Source organism: Peromyscus californicus, unplaced genomic scaffold, assembly GCF_007827085.1.
Source record: "Peromyscus californicus insignis strain IS unplaced genomic scaffold, ASM782708v3 Scaffold_10__1_contigs__length_136768540, whole genome shotgun sequence".
Lineage (NCBI taxonomy): Eukaryota > Metazoa > Chordata > Mammalia > Rodentia > Cricetidae > Peromyscus > Peromyscus californicus.
In genome coordinates this window covers 102,390,284-102,407,485 of record NW_026294391.1, presented here as the reverse complement: position 1 = coordinate 102,407,485, position 17,202 = coordinate 102,390,284, and the positions used below count along the sequence as shown (strand labels likewise).

At 38.9% G+C, this 17,202-nt stretch overlaps 1 protein-coding gene across 2 annotated transcripts; it reads right to left on the bottom strand.

Annotated features, from left to right (window-relative positions):
- Window positions 1-227: 227 nt before the first annotated feature.
- Window positions 228-12,546, bottom strand: Mcts1 (MCTS1 re-initiation and release factor). 2 transcript variants are annotated; one of them, XM_052738331.1, is made up of 6 exons: window positions 12,252-12,546; window positions 10,927-11,079; window positions 10,330-10,427; window positions 7,021-7,154; window positions 1,631-1,698; window positions 228-437 (listed from the first exon to the last, which is right to left on the bottom strand). In XM_052738331.1, the coding sequence occupies exons 1-6, from the start codon at window positions 12,260-12,262 to the stop codon at window positions 356-358; spliced, it is 546 nt and encodes a 181-aa protein (XP_052594291.1). In that variant the 5' UTR covers window positions 12,263-12,546; the 3' UTR covers window positions 228-355. The 2 variants fall into 2 exon arrangements, with proteins under 2 accessions (XP_052594291.1, XP_052594280.1); XM_052738320.1 differs by lacking the exon at window positions 12,252-12,546 and adding an exon at window positions 11,620-12,132.
- Window positions 12,547-17,202: the final 4,656 nt, after the last annotated feature.

Here is a 17,202-nt window from a genome sequence, read left to right as displayed (position 1 = left end):
TGAATAATGGAATCAAATTCCATATCTAGCTTCTAGCCCCATAACTAAACAAACTATCTAGGAATCCACCATCAACTGGCAAACACATTTACCCAATCATCTTCTATTGTTAACCTAAATAGGACATTGAGTTGTCTGCTGAGTCACTCACCAGATATCCTTTAATGTCCAAGTTGGCTACCCAATTATAATTTGTGTTTAAGTTAAAATAATTTCTGAAGCTAACAGAATTTTAGCATCCATAGAATTTATTCAGCATAAGCACAGAGGCATTGTCTTCATGCTGTCACACACAGACACAAACACAGATATAGTACAGTATCCATATTTAGCCCAAGCACATTCCTTTTGAGGCTCATTTATATGTCTTCATATGCCACAGCCCATCATTTAAATAATGGATATTTTCAATGCCAATTCCTTTGTTGACTTTCTCACTGTAAAAAAAAATACATAAACAGGTTTTATGAGTTTTATAGGCTTATTCATTCATAAGAAACACAATCCAAAGTGTCTTGTTACTTTATAATCACTGAGCAACATGTAGGAAATTTCTTGCTATTATATTATTGTCTGCATTAAACTTCAGTACTCTGTGGCAGTTTGTGGGGTTTGGGGATTTGGTTGATCTGACTTTTCTTTTAGTTGGCTATTTTTTTTGTAGTACTACAGAATCAAACCCAGGGCCTCATGCATGCTACATAAGCACTCCACCACCGAGCCACATAATCACTCTTGAAAATCATATTTAAGTGATTCTAAAGCTGGGTGAGGTAGCACACACCTGTAATCCCAGCACTGGAGACAGATCAGGAATTCAAGGTCATCCTCAACTGCTTGGTTAGTTCAAGGTCAACCTGGGCTACAAAAGACCCTGTCTCAAACATTCAAAAAACAGCCAGATGTCAGTGGCAAATGCCTTTAATCCCAGCACTTTGGAAAGCAGAGGCAGGCAGATCTCTGTGAGTTCGAGGCCAGCCTGGTCTACAGAGTGAGTTCCAGGACAAGCAGGGCTACACAGAGAAAACATGTCTGGGACAGGGGGGTGGGTACCAGAAAGTAAATAAAGATACTGACTTTAGCAGTATAACAATCAAACAGAATGATACCAACAAAATAAGAAAAATGGCAACACTAAATCTCAAAGCAAAATTAACAGAATTTCAGTTCTATATGTTGGAAACATGCTACATTTCTTCTATCACCAGATCAGAATATAAAAGGGTGAAAAATGCTGAACTATATCATTATTTGTTTTTGAGACAGAGTCTCACTTTGTAGTCTCAAATCAGCCTCTAACTCACAATCCCCCTACCTCCACCTCACAAAGTGCTAGGATTATAGTCATGTGCTATTACACCCAGCTGTATTAGTGTTTTCAAGACTAGCACCACATACATAGGTATATAACACCTGTTTTAGCACATGTTTCATTTCAAAATGCTTAAGAATGTAACTCTGAAGACAATGAATTGTAACGGCTTCCTAAGTGTTAGGAAAATTAAGAAATGAGCTACTTTGCTTAGCTATTTGTAAGATGTGGTATGAATGACATCAAACTTCACCTGTAACTGATGCCGCCTGAGCTACCACTCATATTTCAGTTAAGGGAGCCTAAAGTGAGACTTACATATCTTCTGCAGACATCTTCATGACGCCAACACACAAAGCATGTTGCTTTCCTTCTGCCATGATTGCCTGAAAACAAGCTAAGAAAACTATTTCTCAATTTGGGGAAGGGAAGTGTGAGAAACAATGATTGTTTTGCCACCTGAGCCCATCTTTTGTTCTCTCCTAGACCACTGATTCCTTAAGAGCAGGAACCTAGGAGTCTTTGGGTACAATGTAAATATCCAATAAATCCTAAATTAATCAATCACTATAGTTTCAAGCCAAATATCAGTACCGTACCTCCCTATGAACCAAACCAGAAAGTCAGGTAAAAATAAGATAAAACTTATTGTAGATAAATACTAAAATCTGTGAAATACATATCAATTGCTTTAGTTATTACCACCACCAAATGGTGGCTTTATATAAATAACACATAAGGTAATAATTATATACCCAGCTTGGCAAGGTACAAGCTGGTAATTGCCACACTCAGAAAGTTAGGGAAGGAAAACCATAAATTGCAGGAGAGCCTGAGCTACACAGCTAGTAAGGTCAGTTCTATGTTACATAACAAGACTATATCAAAAAATATATTTCCATTCTGTTTTGATGAGCCCCTTGTAAGAGTTTCAACCTTTATACAATTGAAACAATGATTTTGGTTATCCTTCAAAGCTTCTGTTTTATGCTGCAGTGTTTGTTTTGAGTTCAAATATACACAGAATCTCTCTACTAGTTTTTGCAATTCCTGTAAATCTACTATTTCAAATGAGTGAAACTGCATCTCCAAAAGGGGGTGGAGGGTGGGTATGATGGTAAAGTTTAGGTACTAGGAAAATCTTCCAGTCAAGGAAAAATTCAGAACTTAAAACATACCACTGTTTAAATCTATAAACATAAAAGGTATCCTTGTCCTCACAGAATACTTTTCTCCATTGACTTTCCAGTGGTCCATTCAGTGTAGCACAAAAATTTGAGCACCTAGTATGTGACTAGTATCTACGTCAATGCAATGTGTATCTAACATATACAACTTATTCTATCCTTTAGGTACAAATGCCACAAAAGAGAAAACCTTCTTTTGAGCACAAGGCACAGAATACACTTTTTTTTAAAAAGATAGTGTCATACTATGTAGCCCTGGCTGCTCTGGTACTATGTAGACCAGGCTGGTCTAAAATTCCAAGATCTTCCTGAGTACTAAAAGCATGTACCTACCACTACACCCTGATATTTTTGTTTTTGAAGCTGGCCTCAAACTAATGGCAGTCTTCCTGCCTCAGCCTTCCAAGTGCTGGGATTACAGGTGTAAGCCACCACATCCAGTTAAGACACATCTTTAAATGCATTCCAACACTCCATAGTGATTTCCTTGTTCTCACCAATTATGATTCCTTTTCTCAACCTGAGGCAAATGACCACTCTGTCTATGACAAAGGAGAAGATGGATTCCTGTCCTAATGGACAAAAACCTATTTTATAGATAATATAGATGAAATATTGCTGCAAAATGGAAATGATACAGAATCACTTAGTCCTATTCATGGCATAACTATATCCTTTAAACTGTATGGAGCAGGGGTGCACCTCCATAATATCAGCACCTGGGAGGCTGGGGCAGGATTGTAAATTCAAAACCAGTCTGAACTACCAAGTAAGATCCTGAAATGGGGGGTGGGGAAAGAGGCAAGACAAGGTGGCACACACCTGTAATCCAGCACTTGGGAAGTGGAGGCAGGAAAATCATCAATAGTTCCAGGCCAGCCTAGGCTGCATGAGACCCTGTCTCAAAAACAAACAAACAAAAAAACTGGGTTTCCTCCCTAGACAAAGAAGATAAGAGTCGTTAAGTGTGATCATGGCTTAAAAGAATAGCATGGCCATATGTGGTGGTCACACCCTTACTTCCCATGTTTAAGAGGCAGAGGCAAGAAGATCTCTGTGAATTTGAGGCCAGCCTGGTCTACATAGCAACTTCTTTGCAAGCCAGTGCTACATAGTAAAACGCTGTCTCAAAAAGAATAAAAAGCCCAACATAACAAGCTGTGATGTACATGAAGACTATTCCTTGATTTGAAGCAGTCTCAATTTGTCACTAGTTCTTCTATTTCTGGCTTGGTTTTGAGCCACAGTCTCATGTACTCCAGCCTGACCTTGAACTCATGACACTTGTCCTGTCTCAGCTTCCCAGGTGGTGGGAATACAGATGGATACCACTGCTTACAGATCCATGTGCATTTCTTTTAAAAAGTTGAATAAGTTATAATGATTTTTTTGCTCCTGTGGTTATTTTCTTTTCTTTTGGTTTGGTTTTTTGAAACAGGGTTTCTCTGTGTAGCTTTGGCTGTCCAGGAACTCACTCTGTAGACCAGGCTGGCCTTGAACTCACAGAGATCCGCCTGCCTTTGCTTTCCTGGGTGCTAGGATTAAAGGTGAGTGCCGCCACCCGCCTGCCCCATGGTTATTTCTTAAGGTCTCACTTGTTCCTTTTTTGAAACTACATTGCAGTGTCTCTAAATGTATTTATTTGACCTATTACATTCATTATTAATATCTGCCACCTTCTTTTCTAATGAGACCTGTAGGAACACAAACTAAGATAGTCAATCTGGGGGGCATCTAGCCCTTCCAAATGAGATATATTTAAAAATTCATCCTTAGCCAGGAGTGGTGGTGCATGTCTTTAATCCCAGCACTTGGGAGGTAGAGACAGATGGATCTCTTTAAAGTAAGCCTGGTTTGTATATAAGTTCCAGGACACCCAAGACTATGTAAGAGAGACCCTGTTTCAAAAAAACAAACAAAAGCCCTAGCCAGATAAGGTGGCTCATGCCTGTGATAAAACACTTGAGAGCTAATGCAGGCAGATCACCAAGAATTCAAGACTAGACTTTGTCAAAAAGAAAAAAAAATTCTATTTAAATATTTTCAGGTTGGACATATTAAAAATCTTAAAACATTTTCAGAGAGAGAGAGAGAGAGAGAGAGAGAGAGAGAGAGAGAGAGAGGGAGAGGAGTGGTGATGCTCACCTGTAATCCTAGTACTTGGGAAAGCTGAACTAGGAGGATCACTGTGAGTTCAAGGCTAGCATGTGCTGCATATCTTTAAATATAAAAATACACATTTCTCTTAGAGAAAATATGTTCTCAGGTCCAAACCAACCACCTAAATGTCAACTTTTAGGCTAGGTATAGTAATAGATGCTTGTAAGTCCAGCACTGGGAGGCTGAGAAAGGAAGATTCAAGGCTACCTATCGAGTTCCAGGCTAATCCAAGCTATATAACAAGATACTCCCCCCCCCCCCCCCGCCCCCCCCCTACACACAGGCAAAGTAAAAGTGAATTTTTAAAATAAATGTTGAAGACTCTTAGTATTTCTCCTAATACAGAGTTGTTGCTTGAGATGTGAGAAACTGTACCTGTTGCCTCAATTCAGTTCCCTCTTGAATGCTTTTACTCCACTATATCTGGATAGTTAAACTAAACGTTAAAGTGGCAAGTTCATGTACAAAAGAGGATCCAATCATATCACCTGTAACCTACTCAAAATCAAGTTTCACACTGCATCCTGAGTCTGATTATAGGTCATAAACAGGCTGCAATAACACTAGAACTCCTTCCTAACTTCTATGAGCTTCTATGAATCCACGTAAAATGAAACACAATTTATCATCAAGAAATAAAAAGGGAGGGCAAGATGGTTCAGAAGGTAGAAGTGCTTAAGATACAGACCTGATGAGCTGAGTTCTATCCCAAGAACCTATAGCAGAGAGAATTGACTCCTCAATTCTCAATTCAATGTACTCTTACCTACACACACACACACACACACACACACACACACACACACACACACACAAAAGAACGTGTTTTTTTTTTTTTTAAGAAATAAAAAAAGAGCTGGGCGGTGTTGGCACACGCCTTTAATCCCAGCACTCAGGAGGCAGAGGTCAAGTGGATCTCTGTGAGTTCAAGGCCAGCCTGGTCTACAGAGCGAGATCCAGGAAAGGTGCAAAGCTACACAGAGAAACCCTGTCTTGAAAAACCAAAAAAAAAAAAAAAAAAAAAGGAATCAGGCATAATACATGACCCATGAATAAGGAGTTCCAGACTAGTGATGGCTACATAGTAAATTCAAGGTCAGTTTAAATAAGACTATAAAAAAAGCAAAGAAGGGAACAGGGAATAGTGGTAAACACCTGTAATCACAGTAACTCAAGAGACAGAGGCAGGATTATAGCAAGGTCAAGGATAGCCTGGGCTACATAGTAAAATCTAAGCCAGTCAGGGATATATAAGTGAGATTCTGTCTCAAAAAAACCAGATAGCTGGATATGGTGGCACATACCTTCAAACCCAGCACTCAGAAGGCAGAGGCAGGCAGATCTTTGTGAGTTCAGGGCCAGCCTGGTCTACATAAAAATCTCTTGGCCAGCCAAGGATACACAGTAAGACTGTAAAAAAAAAGACAGAATGTAATTGTGGGTAAGAGGAGTGAATATGATTATAATACATTGTATACATATGTAAAGTTGTTTAAAAAAAAGATTGAAAAAAGGGAGCCAGCTGGTCCCAGCATTCGGGAGGCAGAGGCAGGAGGATCTCTGTGAGTTCAAGCCCAGCCTGTCTACAGAACAAGTTCTGGGACAGCCAAGGCTACACAAAGAAACCTTGCCTAAATAAAACAAAGGTAGGAGGGGCAAGAATGGTGGCACATGCTTATAATTACAGAACTTGGAAGGTAGAGGCAGGAAGAGTAGAGTTCTAGAGCATCCTTGACTACAAGTTTGAGACCACCTTGGGCTATATGAGACACTGTCAAAAAGAAAAAAAAAGAAATAAAAAGCTTGCTTGATTCCAAGTTTATCTCTCACTTCTTTTCAGGGTCAAGAATATGCCTCCTTTAGTCCATCATATAATCCTATAATCTCAACATTTAGGAAGCAGAGGTAGGAGAATTCTGATCAATCCGAGACCAACTTGGGATACATGGTGAATTCTAAACCAGCCTGGACCACATACTGAGTTTGAGGTCCAGCCAAGACTACATAGTAAGACCTTGTCTCAAAAAAATAAAGAAAGAAAGAAAATAAAGAAAAAAAGAAAAAGAAAAAAATTCAAGGCTGGTTGATTTGAGTTTATCTCCCATTTCTCTTTAGCCAAAATTAAAAGTCTCCTTCAACAGGGTGTGGTAGCACATGCCTGTAATCCCCGCACACAGGAGACTGGGGCAGCAGAAGCACAAGCCCAAGGCTAGCCTTAGCTATAGAGTGAGATTACTATTTCTGAAAAAAAAAACTAATAAAAATTAAAAGCACATGTAATATTCTCCTGGATGATAGATCTTTCAGTAATGGCAAGAATCCAATGAACAATTTTCAGTGGTTAAACCCTGGGAAGGATACAACAATAGTATCTACGGCAGCAGGGTAAAGCTTAGCTCCAGGAGAAGTTAAGCCAGGGCACATGATATTTGCTCCACTGAGGACAAATTTGATGGCTCCTTTATCAACCTGCTGATGTGGCAAGATAAAAGGATCTACAAGAGAAGAAATAAATTATACAAATTAATATGACTGAAGACTCAAGATAATAGCAAAAAACATAAACAAGTATTTTCCAAAATTACAGTACTCTTATTATTGCAAAATAAAAGCCAAAGCACTGTCCTAACTGAGAAAGTGGATAAATATTTTCAAGAAAAGTCTACAGGAATACACATCCTAGTAGAGTGCTTCAAAGCTTCATTTAGAACTACTTAGCAGCATGCATTAAAAGCCTTGAAAAGGGGGTTGAGGATTTAGCTCACTGGTAGAGCGCTTGCCTACCAAGTGCAAGGCCCTGGGTTCAGTCTTCCACTCTGAAAAAAAAAAAAAGACAAAATAACAAAAAAAGGCTTGAAAAGAGTTCCACTCTTTGACCCAGTAACTCTACTTCTGAGTCTGTCCTAAAGAATACAGAGGGAAAGCCAGGCAGTGGTGGTGTATGCCTTTAATCCCAGCACTGAGAGGCAAAGGTAGGCAGATCTCTGTGAGTTCAAGGATAGCCTGGTCTACAGAGCAAGTTCAAGGACAACCAGGGCTCTTACACAGAGAAAACAAACCAAAAAAAAAAAAAAAAAGAATACAGAGGGATGTGCAGTATGTAGAAAGATTTGTTCCAACACTGACATAAAACAGAAATAAACTGAGATGGATCACAATGTCTAAAAAATGAGGTAAGATACAAACAATTTAAGATATGTCTATAAGAATAGTGTTTAAAGCTGGGCGGCGGTGGTGGTGCATGCCTTTGATCCCAGCGCTCGGGAGGCAGAGCCAGGTGGATCTGTGGGAGTTTGAGGCTAGCCTGGTCTACAGAGCATGATACAGGACAGGAACAGGCACCAAAACTACACCGAGAAACCCTGTCCCGAAAAACAAAAAACAAAACAAAACAAAAAAAAAGAGTAGTGTTTAAGTCTACAATAAACCACGCTCTTAGAAAATACTTAATGGCTGGAAAATGTTTACAAAACAACATGTCAATGAAACAGCAGAAATAAAACACTATCAAAAAGATCAGTGGCCAGGCATGGTGGCACAAGCCTTTAATTCCAGTACTCAGGAGGCAGAGGCAGATCTCTCAGTGCGAGGCCAGCTTGGTCTACAAAGTGAGTCCAGGAGAGCCAGGGCTACACACAGAGAAACCCTGTCTTGAAAAACCAAAAAAAGAAAATCAGTGGTTACTAGAAAGAGGAAGGGTGAACAGGTAGATCACAGGGGATATTTAAAGCAGTAAATTTCTTCTGTATGATAGTGAACAGTAGATACTTGACATTATGGATCTGGCAAACCATACAGAATTGTATAAAAAGAACTTTTATGACTATTAATGTTATCAGTAGTGATTCACCAACTGCAAGTGCCTATGATTTACCAATGCGGAATCTTAATAGAGAAAACTAAGTAGCAGAGAACCCAATTTTAAAAGAACAAAACAGGTTGTGCTTAGCAGTATAGTGCCTGCCTAGCATGCACAAGGTCCTGGGTTCAATCTCCAGCACAAAATAAAACAAAACTGAAAGTGTTTGTATACAACATAGGAAAGAAAGTGGATAAGGGTATACCAATGCACTGAATATAGTTAAAAAGGATTACAGGAATACACTTGCTTGTTAGTTTCCTATTCCTGTGATTTCCCACATTTAAGTGCATATATTCTTTTTGTAATCTTAAAAGAAAGTATTGTGTATACCAATAACTTATAAACCAACAATTAAAGAATTTCTAGAGGTTTTCACATGATGACGGTTTAGGGGTTTTGTTTCGTTTTTTAAGATTTATGTAGATATGTATTTTAGGTATATGGGTGTTTTGTCTGCATGTATGCACACCAGAAGAGGGCATTAGATCCATGGGACTACTGTCAGACAGTTGTGAGCCATCATTTGGGTACTGGGAATTGAACTCAGGACCTCTGGAAGAGTAACCAGTGCTCTTAATTGCTAAACCATCTCTCCAGCCCCTAGAGGAATTTGTAAGTTTCTCTAAGCTCCCAGTAACCAGGTATGGTGGCACAGCTTTATAATCCCAGCACCTAGGCAAGAGAATTAGAAGTACAAAACCAGCCTTGGTTACCTAATATTTGTCTCAAAGAACAATAACAACAACAAAAATTTATTCCCACTGCATCAGAATTTAATTTGTATCTTAATCTAAAAAAAATCTATGCTTAATTGAATAATTATAATTAGTTTTATAAGTATTAAAATGTCACCCCCTTAAAGATTCGCCAAACAGTTTTGCTACTCCTGACCTCTGTAACACCAGGCAATTAAAAATATATCTCCTTGTGATTTAATGAATTTGGTTTTTACAGAGAGATAAATTCAATCACCACTGCCCATCATTAATAGAGCCTATAAGTCACTAGTTTTCCTACTGCCTCCTGACATTACCAAACTAAAAAGCAAAAATTTTAGTTCCCATTTGAAAAGTTCTTGCTCATTGGAATTATATCTTCCTTCAACTTTTTGTAATATGTATGCATGAAATAAACATTATTTGATTTCATGACATCTGTTTGTGTACTCAGTCAGTAATAAATGGGAATTCCACATTTACCCAATGCTTTTCCATACACAGAATTATGTCTATTAGGGAACTCTAATAACAAACTTAAAATGAAAATCTTCTAAGCCTTTATCAGTTTATGAATATATATGTTTACAATTACATACTGGTCTATTCTTCCACCTACAATAAGGACAGGGGACTATGTCTGTCTTTGCTTACAATCGCACTTCTTAGTAACTAGCCCCTAGTGCCAACCATATAAAAAGTTCACTAAATAATTACTGAATTAATATTTCTGGGGCCTTTGTTTGTTTGGGGGCAGGATATCACCTAGTAGCCCAGATTAGCCTCAAAACTGTGCCAATCTCTTGTCTCAGCTTCTCAAGTTCTGTGAATACATCTGTGAGTCTCTACACCAGGCTTTTATTGAATGGATAAACTAATGAATGCTTTTTTGTAGGGAGAGGGCTTTCTCTAATACATGAGAGAATTTGCATTTTTCAGACTTACCACAAGATGAGGATCCACTTTACTTTTATATCCCTTATTACTTAGCACTAATAAATAAACTATCAAAAGTCACTTTCCACTCCTATAATTTTCAACTACTTTTGTGTATTTTTATATTCCCAAATGCATGTTTCTAACAAGACTTACATTTATGAAGTAATCTTAAGGTTGGATAAAAAGGCCCTTCTCTTTGTCTAAAAAACAGTAATTCTCCATTTACTGTAAGGATTTCTATGTGTTCATGGCTGTAAGAGAAATGTCACAAAGTACCAGGTTAGATATTTTCCTTCAAAAATGAATGTAAGTCAAACATCCTATAAAAATTATAACCACATACAAGGATACATTAAGCTTATTAATCCAGTAAAGATCCTGACCAAAAAAATACCTGTCTAGTAGAGAAGACAGAGAGGAAATATGACCTGCTACAGCCAATTTAATTCCACATTTTATTATTGAAATTCCATTGTCAAGTAATAAATCTGTCAAGAGTAAACTGAAATCCAATTATAGATAAAAACAAGTCCTTGATAAAACAAAGTATCATAAAAAAGATACACATTTTTCATATATGTAGATAAGATTTTGAAAATAGAAATAAGACAAGTTCAGAATGAATTCTGTCTATTCTCATGATTAGTCTATCAATAGCTAATGCAGAAATAATTCCATTTAGAATGTAAACAATCTAACCTTTAATATTCAGCTACTCTAATTTTTACATGGAGAAAAACAAGGACTTACCATCGGACAATTTTCACAGGATCTTTCTTAGGCATGATTTGATTAAGCCATGGTTCAATACCTGGAAATTGCTCTATCAATTGATTTTTAATACCCTTAATAACCGAGGTTTTCAACTGGATGCAGTTGGACACATTTTCTTTTTCATCAAATCTGGCAAATGATTTTTTTCAAGGAAAAAAAAGTCATTGCTAAGCAAAAGAATCAGAAAATCTAAAAGTAAGGTTCTAATTAATTATCTATTCCCAAGCAAGTACTCATGCCTAAAATAATTATATATTGCTTTTAAAATACTAATTTCCATTTGTCTTATACAATACAAAACCAATGTTTTAAGACAGTATTAAAATAAACTGCCATGCATGTGCTGCAATTAATGGGGGCAGAGCAATTGTTATGCTAGACTCTGTTATCCGCTACACAAATGCCTTTTACTGAAAATTCTTGCTCAAAGGAAAAAAAATACAGACTCCCACCCATAATAAAAACCTATGTTGTTGTTGTTTTTTTAATCTAAACGAAACTTCACACATTAAAATACAAAAGACCCACCCAAGAAGAACAAAAGAATGAGCCCTGGCAGGTTACATAGTCTGCGGGGGTTTTTTGTTTTTGTTTTTGTTTTAAGGAATGGTGATAATAATTTTAAGAGCCATATCAAGATTTGCTCAAATTTTCATGCACAAAACCCACCTTCCTTTCCCCATGTTCCCCCCTTGCCTTTTGCGTCTATCAAATCTGAAAGACAAACCCACTGGGTAGGTTTCCAAAGAATTTTGTCTTCCTTACACTGACTAGCACAAAGGGCTATCACGTTTTTAAGACAAGGTTAATCTGGCAGCTAAGCAATAGGTTTGACAGGCTGCTTGCTTCCTGTCACCCAGACTCCTTCGCTGCCATGACCCAGGAAGTCAAGCCTTCCCCTTTTCAGTTCATAACTAATAAACATATGGCAGCGAGTGCAGGGCTCTCCTCTCAGCTAAGGAGGATGTGCCCCTAAATCACAATGCAAGGATGTGATTGGTAGAAACCTAGGAATGAAGACAGCACTGCCGGAGGGGGCAGAACAGGGTTAAGGAGAAAGAAAATGGGAGCGGGAGAGCCAAACCCCGATTGAGGACTAGAAATGGAAAGCTTAAAGAAGTGTTCCAAGTCCTGAGTGAGAGCATACTATTAAAAAACAAACAAAAAAAAACCCAAAAAACTTAGGGAGTCAGGATAGCAGGGACGGGGGAGAGAAAGAGGACCTTCGCTCTCGCCCTCTTCCCCACCCCCACCCCCACCGCCTTTGTGAGCAGCCGATGGAGGCCACAGCGTGTCCTTACTTCTTGAACATGATCCAAGGTGAAGGGGCCACGATAGGGAAGGGCCCGGAATGGGAAGGAAATGGAATTAGGAAGGGTCCGGCACGAGGAAGGCCGGCACTGACAGTCGGATCTGCTGTCGTTATCCGGAAGGCGAAAACACTATCCGCTTTACGGCCCTCAGCGAAATCTGACTACTTCCGCTCCTCTCAACTCCACGTTGACGCTTTTGTCGCCTCCTTTTGAGTAACAGCTTACTCTCCATTGGGGATAGCCGAAAGGGCGGGACTTCAGAAGTGATCAAGCAATTCTTTCTGGTTGCTGGAAGAGAAGAACGGAGGAGGGCGGGAATCAATCAAAGCAGTAGCGTCAGTTACGGGTTCCTCAAAGGGTCAAGATTCTTCGGTCTCTTTGTTGCTACACACTACTATACCAAATACTTTGTAATGACAATGGTTTTTGTTTCCTGTCTCAGGCAACCTAGTGAATTGGTGCTTACCAAGCAGCACAAACCTAGGCAAACCTCATAGCTTCATGTTAAAATAATGGCAAAGTTCTCGGGTTCAGCAAATAAAATTACAAGACGCATAGTTAAATTTGAATTTCAAATAAAGTGAGCATCTTTTAGTGCAAGTATATCTCATCTACGTTTTGAACATGCTTATGCTAAGAACTACCTGTTTATATGAATTTAATTGAACAACTTATTTTTTATCTGAGAGCCCTAATCATTAGACAGTGAAGTGTTCTCACAGAATTATCAAATAAGTCACCAGGTTGCTCTACCCTGCTTCACTGTGATACTTAGAAACTGAACTACAAATAGAATATAGCAGAGCATGGTGGTGCATGCCTTTAATCCCTGGGAGGCAGAGGCAGGCAGATCTCTGAGTTCAAAGCCAACCTGGTCTACAGAACTAGTTCAGGGACAGCCAGGGCTACACAGAGAAACCCTTTCTCAAAAAACAAACAAACAACAACAACAACAACAAAGTGCAATTTCATGCCAGACATGGTTAACACATGTCCGAAATCACAGCACTTGAAGGGCTGGAGGAGGCTTGAGACCCCCATCTCAAAAAGCAAACAAAACAGAAATTTAAAAATAAGGTAATTTCTTTAAAGAATAAAAAGACCTCTGGGCCAGTAATAATAGTCATAATCTAAATGAAAAGATAAAGAAATCCATTTTGCTGAGTCCTAATGATACTCTGCTATACTCATAGATGGGAGTCTAGAATAATCATCATCAGAGAGGCTTCATCCACAGCAACTGATAGGAGCAGATGCAGAGACCCACAGCCAAACATTAGGCAGAGCTTAGGGAATCCTGCATAAGAGGAGAAGAAAGGGTGTGTAGGAGCCAGAGGGGTCAAGACACCACAAGAAACTGGCCCACAGAATCAACTAACCAGGACTCATAGAGTCTTACAGAGACTAAAGCAACAATCAGGGAGCCTGTATAGGACTGACCTAGGTCCTCTGTATATATGTTATGGCTGTGTAGCTTGGTGTTTTGGTGGGACTCCTAACAGTGAGAGCAGTGTCTATCTATGACTCTTTTGCTTGTTTTTGGAACCCTTTTCCTCCTACTGGGTTGCCTAGTCTAGCCTTGACATGAAGGTTTGTGCCTAGTCATTTTGTAATATGTTATGCCATGTTTGGTTGATATTCCTGAGAGGCCTGCTAATTTCTGAAGGGAAACAGAAGAGGAGTAGATCTGGGGGAGGGGGACGCTGGGAGGAGATAAGGGAGGGGGAAACTGTGGTCAGGATGTAATATAAGAGAAAAAATAAATTTAAAAAGAAAGAAGAAGAAATACATTTTGCTTGTGTGATTTTTTTTTTTTGGAGTCAGGACTTCGATGTATATTCCCAGCTGGCCTTGGAACTCCTTATGTTGATCAGGTTGGCCTCAAAATCAGATATCCACCTGCCTCTACCTCCCTAGTACTGGGATTAAAGATGTGTGCCACCACACTCAACTTTGTATAATTTTTTTAAACAATTTTTTCCTAAGAAAACAAAATTATGCTTCAAAAGAAAGGTTAAGAAAGAGGAAGCATGGTGGGGATTAAAGACTAAACAGGCACTACTTAATATGTGAGACACAGGAACCTGTAAGACAAATATAGCAGTCTATCTAGGAACAAATATTCTAGTCCTCAATGGGGAGGTAAACCTTTAAAGTATTCCAACAAATGTAGTATGCATTTAAATTGTTCCATTGTTTGTAATTGGTGGTTAACATGCCTACCTTGTCTTGATTCTATGGTACCAACAATCTTTGTTTAATAACGATATTTTCAAATCAAATCTGCATGAAAAATTGTTCGTCTTTGTAAATTAATAATTTGGTCATTCTGGTTTACACATCAGTCTTTTGTGAATACCCTTAGTGTGTATCTGCATTACTAACATCAATAAATATGGAAGGATTTGGAATATTGGGTTTATGAACATGCAAAACTGAAGCCAAGAGCCTAGCATGGTGGCCTGTGGGGATACAGTGGTTGGCTCTGTCCTCTGCTCCTCAGGCAAGTTTATTAGGGTACACAATATATCATCACCACAGTAGCCCATACATGTAATCCTGGCACCAGCAAAACATGGAAGTTGAGACAGGAAGATGGAGAGTTCAATGGCAGCTTGACTACAAAATGAAACTCTATCCCCCCAAAAAATGAAGCTAATGAGCTTCTTGCCAAATATTATTCCTTGCCTAGCAATTCTCATGCCACTCCAGGAGCCTGCCATTTAACAACAAATACATTGTCAACAGCAAGAAACAGCCATTACTGAGTAGTTTAACATTAGTGAAAATAGATAATTTGCATTAGAATTTATACAGATGCTCTTTGATTTAAGATGGGATTATGAACCCATAAACCCACTCTATAAATTGAAAATATCATTAAGTTGAAAGTGTGTTCGATACACCTACCCTAACAAGCAGCATAACTTAGCAAAACAGAACACTATCTAGAGAGAATTGGTTGTTTCCCTTCAGTATCATGACTGGCTGGGAGAGATGAGTTTTACTGTTGCTACCCAGCCTAGCAAAACAATACATTCACTAAACCAGAAAAAGATCAAACTTCAATGTTTCTACTGAATACTTACTATTTTTGCATCCACCATAAAACCATTGGGGTAGCTGTATGTGGCAAATTTGTATTTAATAAGTACATGTTCTACAAGAAAATCAGAGTTAATTTATTGGACAAAGAAATTAGGAAAAAATTAGCCAGGCATAGTGGCACAAGCCTTTAATCCTAGCACTTTGGAGGGAGAGGCAGATGAAGCCCTGAGTTCCAGGTCAGCCTGGCCTACAATATGAATTCTTGGATAGCCAGGACTACACAGAGAAACACTGTCTCAAAAAACAAAAAAAAATTAGTAAATAAGTGGATAAATTTATTAATTTGTTGAACTTTTTGTTTGAACATCTACTAATGGGGCTAGAGTGATGTTTCCCCAGTTAAAAGTACTGGCTGCTCTTCCAGAGGACCTGAATTTGATTCCCAGAACCCACGTAGCAGATCATAACCATCTATAACTCCAGTCCTAGGGGGTCCAGTGCCCTATTTTTGCCTCCATGAGCATCAGGCATGCATGCACCCAGAAAACCCATACACATAAGGAATAAAATAATAATTTAAAAACTACTACTTTTACTTATTCAAAAGTATTATGCCAAAAATTCATATTACTAAAAATAATAACTCCCGCCCCCATGCAGTCAGTCTCTTGCTAGAGCTGGTACCATGTATTGCCAGTGCCCAGTCAATGGCATTTTTCTTTTGTTTTGGGCTTTGGGTTTTGGAACATTTTGTACGTGAGTAGTGGTGGTACTGGTAATGGAACCCAAGACATTGTGCATTCTAGGCAAGCACTCCATCACTGAGCTACATTCTCATTCCTCTTTTCCTATTTTTTAAATTTTGAGATAGAGTCTTACTAAGTTGCCCAGGCTAGCCTTGAATTTGAGATCTTTCTCCCTCAACTTCCTGAGTGTCTGAGATTACAGGCCAGTGCTGTCAGGCTGGGAGTGGTAGTTGTTGCTTGGTTGCTTATAGTTTTTGTTTGTTTGCTTGTTTTTTGTTTTTTGGGGTTTTTTTTGTTTAGTTTGGTTTGGTTTTTTGTTTGTTTGTTTGTTTGTTTTGTTTTGTTTTTCGAGACAGGGTTTCTCTGTGTAGCTTTGGAGCCTTTCCTGGAACTCACTCCATAGCACAGGCTGGCATTGAACTCACAGAGATCTGCCTTGCCTGCCTCTGCCTCCAGTGTGCTGGGATTAAAGGCATGCGCCACCACCGCCCTGAGGTTGCTTATAGTTTTATTGTTCTTGTGTTGTTGTTGTTTGAGGTAGACCCTTACTCCTTGGCTGACCTGAAATTCACCAAGTAGCTCAGGCTGACCCCAAAACATGGCAATCCTCCTGCTCATCCTCCCAAGTGCTGGAATTACAGGCATCAACCGCCACACAATTCAGTGGCACAGCACATACCTAATACGTGTCATGTATACACACCCACCCCACCCTCACACTCATGCTGTATCGTAAGTTACCAAATGGGACTTGAAAGAATTGTTTCTTTCTTCTGTCCTTGCCTCCTCTATCTGGGACAGATAGGGGTTTCTGTGCATCACTTCAGAAAAAAAAAAATAACAAAACAGTGTTATAAGCAGTATAATAATGAAATGGATTATAGTTTTCCAAGATTATGTTTTGGAGTTTGTTCCTGAGAAAGAATTATTATACTTACTTACTTCTTGTGTGTGCCGTGTGCTCATGTGCATGCCACAGTGTGTGTGTGGGCAGAGGGCATCTTGTAGGAGTCAGATCTTCTCTTCTGCCATTGGGACCTGGGAATCAAATTCATGTGATCAGGTTTAGCATAAGCATATTTACCTGTTTCACCATCTTTCTGGCCCAGGACTCACCTTTAAATAAATCATTGCTATAACAAACC

Bases quoted from the DNA above. Each gene is read 5' to 3' on its own strand.
- Mcts1 (XM_052738320.1), bottom strand. The intron at 7,155-10,329 runs GTAAGTCTTGTT...CTTCTCTTGTAG, and splicing joins CTTAAGATTACTTCATAAAT to ATCCTTTTATCTTGCCACAT. The intron at 438-1,630 runs GTAAGTCTCACT...TTTTTTTTACAG, and splicing joins AAGATGTCTGCAGAAGATAT to TGAGAAAGTCAACAAAGGAA.